Genomic DNA, 11469 nt, shown 5'->3' with positions numbered 1-11469 from the left:
TTATATACCTTAAGGTCATAAGGCCTTGAACAGAAAGGTGAGCTCAGACAGAAAGTGTCATTTCTTGTGTCAGACTACCTATGGCCTCCCAATATCCATTCTCACCTTTTAAATTATAATAGTAATCCTGATTTTTTTTTATTTGGCATATCTCCATCCCACTAAAATATAACATATCTTAGGCATCCCTTATTGTAAAAAAGAGTTTCTCGATAATGAGAAATAAGAAGTGTATGAAACTTCCAAGAGGTCTCTGTAAAGGTATGAAGTGAACCTTTCTTTCACTACTTTCTTGGAGTGTGAAAATGATAGTTGAAGTTCTAAAACCCATCTTAACCATTCAGGTCCATGAAGCAAATGCCATACTCTGGGGCGGGGACTGGAGAGAGGAGGACAGAAAGCTGGAAGGAACCTGGGTCCCAGGGACTGAGGAGTCTTGATAACAGGCCTAAACTATTGATTTCTAGAGTTATTTAACATGAGATAAACAAATCTCCATCTAAATTTATTGCATATAGAATTAAGTGTGTATCTGTGCTAGTATGAGAAAAATAAATCTCCATCTAAGCCAACTGCATATAGAATTAAGTAGTGCTATCTCTGCAGTAGTTTTCCTCCATGATCTGTTTCTAGCCTACTCATTCAGTGCCATCACCTACCACTCATTCTGCTTTTTTCACTCACAGACTCAGCTGTGTTTGTCATTCCCTAAATACCCCATCACTATCTTGAATCCTAATTTTTCTCAATGTCTTCTCTGAGCAGAAATCCCTATATTCTCTGTTTTCTTTCTTCCTACATATTAAAGTTTCCTCATTGTTAAAAAAATTTACTCAATTAAGATATAAAGATAATTTACATGTCTAATCTGTCACTCCACTTACTACCAGCATTTCTACTTATTTGGTGACTTTTCCTTTTACCAACTTGTGTTTCTCTTGAAGCAGCGTGCTCTGGTGAAAAGGGCAATCTTCCCAGGTACAGAGTAGTGATTTCCCCATAAGTGGTCCACAAAAAACCTTTTTTCTCCAAATTTCTTCATTGATAACTTTGATTTTCTTTTCCAATTTCTATTTGATCTTTTTTCTCTTGATATTCAAATGTGTCTTATACCTTAGCTTTTCACTTAACATATGCTGCTTTTATGATCATTTTTTAAAAAGATTTTGCTTATTTATTTATTTATTTATTTATAGTTAGAGGGGAAGGGAAGGAGAAAGAGAAGGACAGAAACGTCAGTGTGTTCTTGCCTCTCACACACTTGCCAACTAGAGGACCTCGCCTGGCAACCCAGGCATGCGCCCTGACACATCGAATTGAATAGGTGACCCTTTGGTTCGCAGGCTGGCACTCAACCCACTGAGCCACACCCCAGCCAGGGCACTTTTATGATCATTTTATTCACTCATGCACTCACCTTATGTTAAAGAGGGTTGGAGTAAGGATGATGGGAATCTGATTTTGAGGTTGAGAAGTAATTTTTAAAGTTTCATCTCATCTTATCCTTTCAACAACCTTTTAAAGATCTATTATTATACCCTTTTATAAATGGGTGGGGAGCACAGGAGATAATTACGTTACCTGGTCAAAGCTAGAGAACTGGAAGATAAAATCGAAACTTGACGTCAAGCCTTCTGACGTCATCTCCTGAGTTCCTGTCCACTATCCCACATTAACTTCTCTCAGGATTGGCAAATAAAAGGCCTTCCAGGGGTATGTACCTCTTCCTTGTTCTGTTTGGTAAACACAGTAGCTTCTGTTTTAATTATTTAATCTTAATTTGAATGACTTAATCAGAACTGCTTCCTTTACAGTCCCCACCCCCAATTCCTGTGGTCTAACTCCAGGTTGCTTTCTACATTTAAGCTGCCTTCTTGGTTCTTAGGGCTGTGCCAGGACATAGCTGAACAGTAGCCCTTCTTAGGTAGGAGCTGACCAGCAGCCTTTCCCAGACAGCAACCTTTCCCAGATAAGCAGTTATCTCAAGGTCGTGGACTAACTTTCGCTTTCTGCTTGCTTTCAACAGCTGCCTCCCCCCTCCTCCTTCTGCCTGTGTAACAAGCACATAAGCAAGCCCCAGCTTAAGTTGGGTGCCCAGAATTTGGAATTTTATCTCCTCTGGGTCCGCAAGCGTGAATAAACTCCACTTCGTAAACTCCCAGGCCGTCTAAGTCGTCTTTTCCGTAACAGGGCTTGTGAGTTTTTTGACCCTTGAAGGTTTCTTCAAGCACTGTTTTGGAAATCTGCCTCAAGAGTTAGGAAGGCTGGGCCGAAGTCATAGCTAGTTCACCTACTAACTAGTCTTACCTAAGGATTTTTATTTTTTAAAGATTAGCCCTGCCTGGCGTAGCTCAGTGGATTAAGCGCGGGCTGGGAACCAAAGTGTCCCAGGTTCGATTCCCAGCCAGGGTACATTCCTAGGTTGCAGGCCATAACCCCCAGCAACCACACATTGATGTTTCTCTCCCTCTCTCTCCCTCTCTCTCTCTCCCTCCCTCCCTCTCTCTCTCTCTCTCTCTCTCTCTCTCTCTCTCTCTCTCTCTCTCTCTCTCTCTCTCTCCTTCCCTTCCCTCTCTAAAAATAAATAAATAAAATCTTAAAAAAAAAGACTTTATTAAAGATTGAATTCTCCGTTTTACTAAAAGGAAGAGATCGTTACCCCTTTTCCCTTTTATTTTTTTTAAACTTCAAAACTGGTGATACTTTGTTTTAAATTTAAATTAAAATATAATTTCTTTCCATTATCATTTATCCACCCCCCCTACTTTTCTTAAAGGATTTTCTTGAGCAAACCTGCAATCATAAATCCTTCCATTGTCCTTTTTATATGTATATAGGCGCCATGCTCCAAGCTGTAAGGACCTGCTTGTCACAGAGACAATAGTTTTTTTTTTGTTTTTTTTTTTACTTTGGATAATGGCAAGTAACAAACACAAATGGCTACCCAAAGGGTGACTTACCAAAGGATGTATAGCAAACGGTGTTTAGTCCTCTGACATGAAAACACGCGCTTGTCATGGATGGTATGTGCTTGGTTCCAGAGAAGAGTGAGGTTTCCGTTTGTCTTTATAATCGCTTTAGCAGATTGCCTGAGACGCCCAGCCCAGTCTGGTTAATGCTTATTGAATAATAGAGCTTCCTAGCTCGCGCTCGCTCTCTCTCTCTCTCTCTCGCTCTCTCTCTCTCTCTCTGTCTCTCTTTTCTACATTTATAGAGACTTTCTGAAGTGGCAGGATACTTTATTTTTAATTTTTCCTCGACACTATGAATTTACTTATTTCTCTCACTTTTACTATCCCTTCATCCCCCAACTCCCAACTGTAACTCGCTCCTTGCTCACCTCATCCTTTCCTTTGAGCGCCGGGTGAGATAACGCAACGTGTCAGCTACCAGAACCACAATTCCCAGAGTTCCTGGCGCTTCCAGCGCTCTCGGCTTCCTCTTCCGGCTCAGGAGCTGCTGCAACCGAAAGTGCTGTGTTTTGGGTTCTCCGCTGAGATTGATTCACCTTCACCTGTGCTAGCGCTAGTCGACCAGGTGGGAAACCAGACAGGCAGTAAAACATGAACGGAAGAGTGGATTATTTGGTCACTGAGGAAGAGATCAATCTTACCAGAGGACCCTCAGGTATGCGCGGCACAGATCATCTCCGGGAGTAGGATACTTGAAGTGTAATTGCAGAGCAGACACCTCTTCGGGTGAGCCAGATTCTTTCGGCCTCTGAGCAGGGAGGCCCCAACCTAGTGGTTTCCTGTAACCCTTTTGAGCACGTAAACGAGTATATTGTCATCCATCGTTAGCCGGACACACCATAGCCTGAGAAATCCAATCTCATTTTTTGTAGTTGGATTACCACGTGTATTATAGTCAGGGCGCGTTTCCTTCTGCTATTGGTACCAGAAAGTCGCAGGGGAAAGCCTGCTTTTTAGCCAGCACACCATGAACAACACATCCCTCCTTCCACTGCCTGGTCTGTACCTATTCCTATGAGAAACTGTTTAGTAAAAACGGGAACATAAGCGGTGTAGCCTGTAAATGCACAGCAGTTTTCTTCGTGCTAGTATCCCTGCGTCCCTCCCTCCTTTCATTTTGGGGAAATTCATTTAGTGTCAACTAGAATTTAAAAGCAGAAAGAGATCTATTACAGAAGTTCCCATACCTAATTCTGCCTCAGAATTACCCAGGGTTTTGCTTAAAAACAACAACCAAAAAGTTAATTTTTATGTTCCATCTCTAGGAATGTGGATTCAATGCAAGTGTTTTATTATCTGGGGTTTTTTCCTCGTGTTCTCTCTCTCTCCTCTCTCTCTCTCTCTCTCTTTAAACAAAGTGCATCATGTTTCTATATTGCCATCTATTTTCTGTTTCTTGACACGGATAGTGGTACCCTGATTCTGCTACTGCCAAATCCTTACCTGCCCCTACAGTCCTCTTAACCCTCATGCTCTTCACTCACTGGACTGTTACCATTACTACATGCTGCCCGCCTTCAATTTTGTTGCCTTTCTTTTACACCTGTCTAGTGTATGGATTCAGAGCTTTAGCTTTGGGATAACGTAGGTCCAAATCTGGTATCTAACTTCCTAGCTCTTTAATATTTATTTTTTGACCAACTTTACTGATGAAAGCCTTAGTTTCTGGTTGGTAAAATGTGCATGATGATAGAATACATTTCATAGGGTTATGAGGATGAACTGAGTTCAACTATGTAAAACATTTAGAATATTTCTTGACACTTGCTAACACTGTGTATTTACTATTTCTGTTATTGTGAGTAGATGAATGGCTAGATTAACACAGTAAGTCCCACTAAATACTATTATTCCAAGAGTCTCCAAGAAGTCATCAAATACCATGAGCTGTATGTGAGCCTTCCACTCCTTTCTTTTCCCATTACTACTACCTAAAACAGTCCATCGTCTTTTCTCACCTGGAATTTTGCAATAGCTTGGCCACCACTCACAGATTATTCTCCATAAAATATGGCTTTCAGAATCATTCATACTTTGCCTTCTTTCTTGTTATAAAATATTGGAAGTTGATTTTATTGACATTTGAAGCTAACATGGAAAGTTATTATTATTCCAAAACTTGTTTTTCTGTTTTTCGTCTTTTGGTACTTGTTTTTCTCCTAGGGCTCATTAAAACAATGGTAGCTCCTTTTCTGAGTGCCCTGCAAATATTTAAAGGCATTTAGTTGTCCTGCTTCTGTTTTGTTTCTTTCTTCTATAGCCCAGATATCCCTAGTTATTACATTTGCTCTTTTGTGATGTGGTTTGAGGTTTGATTCTTGTCTCTTAGGAATTTAACATACTTGGACATAGTCTGTTGACTTTGGCATCCAAAAGTATTACCAGGATCTCCTGACTAAAGGAGAGCAAAACTCTGATATTATCTTGCATGTTGTAGTCACTAAATATTTTTAAAGTTCAGTATAGTATCTCTTTATCTTTTTTGGTATTTGCCTAACAATGTTGCTTAATGTTTAGCTCACCATTCACTAAAATTTTGTGTTGGTGTTGTAGACCTAAAGTTCCTAAAGTTAGCTTTTTTTTTTTTGAATCATTGGGTTAGGACAATTTCAAGAGACTATTTGAGAAGAATAATTATATCTAGCGAATACATTTCACCCAAAAGTGGTTTAATTTCTGTATTGTATGTGCATTTATTCCAAGTGAATGGATTTATTCACTGGGTAACTTCTTTAATTTTCCTAAGTATGTGCATGTCTTTCTCATACAAGTTGATAACATTGGAGAGTAGAGCCACACATTTTGGATTGAATTTAGATGAAAACAATCATGTGAAGTTTGGTTGGTTCAGTTAACAAGGAAGGGTATTATGTTTCTGTTCATCACCTCCCAGGGTTAGTTGGTATGGGGTACTCCTAAGAAATGTTACATTCTAATTTAGCTTTTCTTACTGTGTCATGAAGATACACAGGGAAGAAGTCAGGTATCACCACTAGAAACTTCAAGTGATTTTGCCAGTCCCATACAGATCTTTCTTTATATAAAAGAACTATGAAGAGCCTCTAGGTCTCAGTATGCATTTCTGTTTGTGGGCTGTATTGCCACTCTGTCTTTGTACAACTTCCTATGCAGAGACTTGATAGTTCAATCAGGTAACTGCAAAAATGTATATACCTTTGCTTTTTTGTGCCAGTTAGGCGCAAGAGTCTTGGATATTTCCAGGGGTTGGGTTCATTTTGCAAGGCAAATGAAATGTTCTGTCTAATCTTGCTTACTGTGTAGGAAATAATGAAATCTTAGGAAAAAAAATGAAGTGAGTATCTAGGGAGGCAAAAAAGAAGTTTGGCATGCATTTTGGCTTCTTTTTTGTACCAACTTCCTCAACTGTGTAAGGAGAGGCTTAGGCCAGATGACTTTGGAGGTTTCTTCCATTTCCAAGAGTTCAGGATTCTTTGGCCCATTTCACCTGTTATTTTATGATTCCTGCCATCTTGGACTAACAATGGGTGCTGGAAGAATTGTCAGAGGCAGTGGTCACAATCTCATATGCCTTCAGGGGTGTGAAGAGTTCACCTGTTATGCTTTATGGAACACTATTTATCTTTTTCTTTTGTGGGAGTTCAGCTTGATTATAGTCTCTAAGCCTCCCACTTTTTCCTTTATCAAAAATTGAATGTTCTTAATGTTGGAAGGACTCAGTTACTCTAAGAAGTATGACAAGAATCTAATCTAGCTTTTTTTCGCCCTCACTGTAGCAGGTAGAAATTAGCTATAAAGATGACCCTACTTTACATTGGATATTAGGGTTAGGATTCCTTGTTCAGGCCTGTGGCCTCAATGGGTTTCAGCAAGTTGATCTTGATATATCTTTAAGAGGGAAGAAAATCACTCTTTTACTACTTTCTTTAAAGGAGTTGCAGAGGATAAATGGGTTGGTATAATGTTTTAATAATGAATAATTAAGCAAGTATTATCTTTCTGGCACTGTGCTACTTTATATATGTATTAACTCATTTAATTTTCACAGAAACTGAGTGGTAAGTGGTTAATCCACAGTATTAGATGAGGAAGTTGTTTCTCAGAGAGATTAAGGATTTCCAAGTTTTATAGCCAGTGAGTTTCAAGAGCCAGGATTTAACCCAAGATCTATTGATTCTACTGTATCATATGCTACCTCCCAGTATAGTAGCCATGTCTGAGGAGTTGTCTATCAGCCTGTCTCCTGACCTTTATTTTGTTATTTCATGCCTTATTCCCAGAAGGATTTGAGACATCTTGAATGACTTACACAATCAACAGTGGAAAGTTTTTATAGGTTGCTGTTGATAGAGGTGAGGGCATGTCAAGACAAGGACCTAAAAACAAGAAACCTTATTAAGTCCAAGTATTTAAGCTGCTACAGATCTGTCATGTGCTTTGTGTTTAACCCTGAGGCTGTTGCTAACAGTTTTCTGATCTATTCCTTCAAGTACCAAATAGATCTGAGACTAAAATGCTATATCCTTGCCTTATTTTCTCTTGATTATATGAAACCTGGCTCTCATGGAAATTACATTTTAATAGAGACATGGCATTCTCATGTAAAAAGTTAAATCTCAGTGCAAAGGAAGTATGTAGGGGAATATGTTCATCTGACCCTGTGATGGAAAGGTCAAAGAATGGAGCTGTTGATAAGTACCAGACTCATCAATTACAAGAAGGTAGAATTTATGTTGATTTTATAAATAGGCTTTAGGTTAGTGTGAGGAACAGGGATGGGTATCACTTAACCGGTGATAGAGACAAGAAAGTAAATTTAAGCATATTCTGAACTCTGTGAGTAAACCAGTCTGGAAGAGGGGATTTGAAAGAGACATGAGGTTGGTGAGATAGGTAGAGACTGGATTATGAAAAATTCTCAGTGTTACAGTGGAAACTTAACCTTTCTTTAAGGTTCTTTCTAGATTCCTTCCCCTTCCTATTCAGTGGTTAACACTACACTCAAGAGTCACTGCCTCCAGGAAGCCTTCCGAACCCAGGCTATATATCCTCTTATTGAGTAGCACACACCTCTTTTTGAGTGCTTATCATGTATTACCACATTAAGCATTTTGTCTCATCTACTCCCAACAAGGAACAGAAGAAATGGTTATTATTCTATTTTGCAAATGAGAAAACCTTGACTCCCAACGTCACGCAACTCCTTATTTTTTTTATTTAATTTAAATTGTATTTTATTGTTTATGATATTATAGTTGTCCCAGTTTTTTCCCTTTTGTCTCCCTCCACCAAGACCACCCCACTCCCTCAGGCAATCCACACACCATTGTTCATGTCCACTGGTCACGCATGTATATTCTTTGACTGCTATATTCCTTATGCTGTCCTTTACATCTGAATGACTGTTCTGTAACAAGCAATTTGTGCTTCTTAATCCCTTCACCTTCCCCCCGACTCCCCCCATCCATCTAGCAACCATCAAAACATTCTCTGTATCTATAATTCTGTTTGTTTTGCTTATTTGTTTATTTTTTGATTCAATTATTGCTAGATATGTATTTCCATTTTATTGTTTATATTTTTTATCTTTTTAAAGTATATTTTATTGACTAGGGTATTACAGTTGTCCCATTTTTTTCTCCCCTTTATCCCACTCTGTCCTGCACCTTCCTCCCACTAGCATTCCCTCCCCTCTTAGTTCATGTCCATGGGTCAAACATTTAAGTTCTTTGGCTTCTCCATTTCCTACACTGTTCTTAACCTGCCCCTGTCTATTTGGCATCTACCATTTATGCTTCTTGTTCCCTGTATCTTTTCCCCCATTCTCCCCCCTTGCCTTCCCCCATGATAACCCTCTGTGTGATCCTCATTTCTGTGATTCTGTTCCTGTTCTAATTGTTTGCTTAGTTTGTTTTTGTTTCTAGGTTCAGTTGTTGATAGTTGTGAGTTTGTTGTCATTTTACTGTTCATAGCTTTGATTTTCTTTTTCTTAGATAAGTCCCTTTAACATTTCATATAATAAGGGCTTAGTATGATGAACTCCTTTAACTTGACCTTATCTGGGAAGCACTTTATCTGCCCTTCCATTCTAAATGAAAGCTCTTCTGGATAGAGTAATCCTGAATGTAGTTCCTTGCCTTTCATGACTTGGAATACTTCTTTCCAGCCCCTTCCTGCCTGCAAGGTCTCTTTTGAGAAATCAGCTGACAGTCTTATCTGCACTCCTTTGTAGGTAACTGTTTCCTTTTCTCTAGCTGCCTTTAAGATTCTCTCCCTTTCTTTAATCTTGGGTAATGTAATTATGATGTGCCTTGGTGTGTGCTTCCTTGGGTCCAGCTTCTTTTGGACTCTCTGAGCTTCCTGGACTGCCTGGAAGTCTATTTCCTTTGCCAGATTGGGGGAGTTTTCCTTCATGATTTGTTCAAATAAGTTTTCAATTTCTTGCTCTTCCTCTTCTTGTTCTGGTACTCCTATGATTTGGATGTTGGAACATTTAAAGATGTCCTGGAGGTTCCTAAGCCTCTCCTCATTTTTTTGAATTCTTGTTTCTTCATTCTGTTCTGGTTGAATGTTTATTTCTTCCTTCTGCTCCAAATCATTGATTTGAGTCCTGGTTTCCTTCCCTTCACTCTTGGTTCCCTGTACATTTTCCTTCATTTCACTTTTCAGAGCCTTCACTTTTTCTTCTATTTTGCAACCATACTCAATCATTTCTGTGAACATCCGGATTACCAGTGTTTTAACTCGACATCAGATAGGTTGGCTATTTCTTCATTGCTTTGTTGTGTTTTTTTCTGGAGCTTTGATCTCTTCTTTCATTTGGGTCATTTATTTTGTCTCTGCACGCCTGTTATGTAGTAAGGGGCAGAGCCTTAAGTATTTGCCAGGGCAAGGCAGCCCACATCACTGTGTTGTGGCGCTGTAAATTGGGGAGGGGTCTGAGAGGGAACAGTGCCGCTTGCTCAGTTCTCAGCTTGTTTTCAGTGACATCCCCTGCTACCTACAAGCAAATTGGTCCCTACAGGTGCTGACTCCTGGGTGGGTGGGTTTGTGTACATTCTAGGGCCCTGTAGGTTTCTCCAACAAACTCTCCTGTGAGGCTGGGAGTTTCTCCTGCTGCCACAACAGCCACAGCTTTTTTCAGTCAGAGGTTTTGAGGCTTTATTTCTTCGCACTGGGACCCTGTGTTGCAAGGTCTGTCTTACTCCCCAGCTGTTCCTCTCAGTTTATCTGCACACAAATGTGGGACTACCTGCTCTGCCAGCTGCTACCTGCTCCAGTCCTCCAGCCCCTGCCTTGCCGAGAGTCCTCTCCACCCTGGCTACCCGACTCTGCCCCTCCTACCAGTCTGGATGAATGTTTCTTCTTTAACTCCTTGGTTGTTGGACTCCCATATGGTTCGATTTTCTGGCAGTTCTGGTGTTTTTTGTTTTTAAATTTGTTGTTGCTCTTCGTTTGGTTGTGCAAGGAGGCAAGATGTATCTATCTATGCCTCCATCTTGGCCGGAAGTCTGATCTGTTCTTTCACTTGGGCCATATTACTTTGTCTCTGCACATGTGTTACGTTGTAAGGGGCGGAGCCTTAGGTATTCACCAGGGCGGGCAACCCACTTCTCTGCATTGCAGTGTTGTATGTGGGGGAGGGGTCAGAGAGGGAACAGTGTTGCTTGCTTGGCTCTTGGCTGGCTCTCATTCCCTTCCTCCATTACCCACAAGCAAATTGGGCCTTTCTGGTGCTGATTCCTGGGTGGGTGGGTTTGCGTATGTTCTAGGACTGTGTGGGCCCCTCCAGCGAACTCTCTTGTGAGGCTGTGAGTTTCTCCTGCTGCCACATCCCCACAGGTTTTTATAGCCAGAGGTTTTGAGGCTTTCTTTTCTAGCACTGGATCCCTTGATTGCATGGTCTGTCTTGATCCCTAGTTGTTCCTCCTGGTTTGTCTGCATACACATGTAGGATCACCAGCCTGCCTGGTCTTCCTGCTGCGGCCTTGCCACATGTTGTCTCCACCACAGCTGCTGGTCTCTGCCCCTGTTACCAGTCTATCTACCTATGCCTCCATCTTGGCTGGAATTCTTTTTTTATTTTTAGAGAGGGAAAGGGAGGGAGAAAGAGAGGGAGAGAAACATCAATGTGTGGTTGCCTCTCACATGCCACCTATTGGGGACCTCGCCTGCAATCCTGGCATGGGCCCTAGAATGGGAATCAAACTAGCAACCATTGAATGGCCTGCACTCAGTTCACTGAGCCACACAAGCCCACAGCTGATCTTCTTCTTAAAGAAAACCTTTTTAACATTTCATATAGTACTGTTCTGGTGATGATAAACTTTATTTTTTCTTCTCTGGGAAGCTCTTTATCTGTCCTTTGATTCTAAGTGATAGCTTTGCTGGGTAGAGTAGTCTTGGTCCTTGCTTTTCATCACTTTGAATATTTCTTGCCAGTACCTTCTAGCCTGCAAAGTTTCTTTTGAGAATTCAGCTGACAGTCTTTGGGAGCTCCCTTGTAGCTCTCTAATGG

The 11469-nt window shown here is 40.6% G+C and overlaps 1 protein-coding gene across 1 annotated transcript in view; it reads left to right on the top strand.

Moving 5' to 3' along the window:
* Window positions 1-3425: 3425 nt before the first annotated feature.
* LOC114492387 (synaptojanin 2 binding protein) overlaps window positions 3426-11469 on the top strand; it is a 53055-nt gene continuing 45011 nt past the window's right edge. The window contains exon 1 of the mRNA XM_028506639.2: window positions 3426-3627. Within this exon, the coding sequence (XP_028362440.1) occupies window positions 3564-3627 (64 nt within the window). The 5' untranslated portion in view covers window positions 3426-3563. The remainder of the gene's footprint in view (window positions 3628-11469) is intronic.

This window comes from Phyllostomus discolor, chromosome 1, assembly GCF_004126475.2.
Source record: "Phyllostomus discolor isolate MPI-MPIP mPhyDis1 chromosome 1, mPhyDis1.pri.v3, whole genome shotgun sequence".
Classification (NCBI taxonomy): domain Eukaryota; kingdom Metazoa; phylum Chordata; class Mammalia; order Chiroptera; family Phyllostomidae; genus Phyllostomus; species Phyllostomus discolor.
The sequence above is the reverse complement of the archived record's forward strand: the minus strand, read 5'-3'. Positions and strand labels throughout refer to the sequence as shown.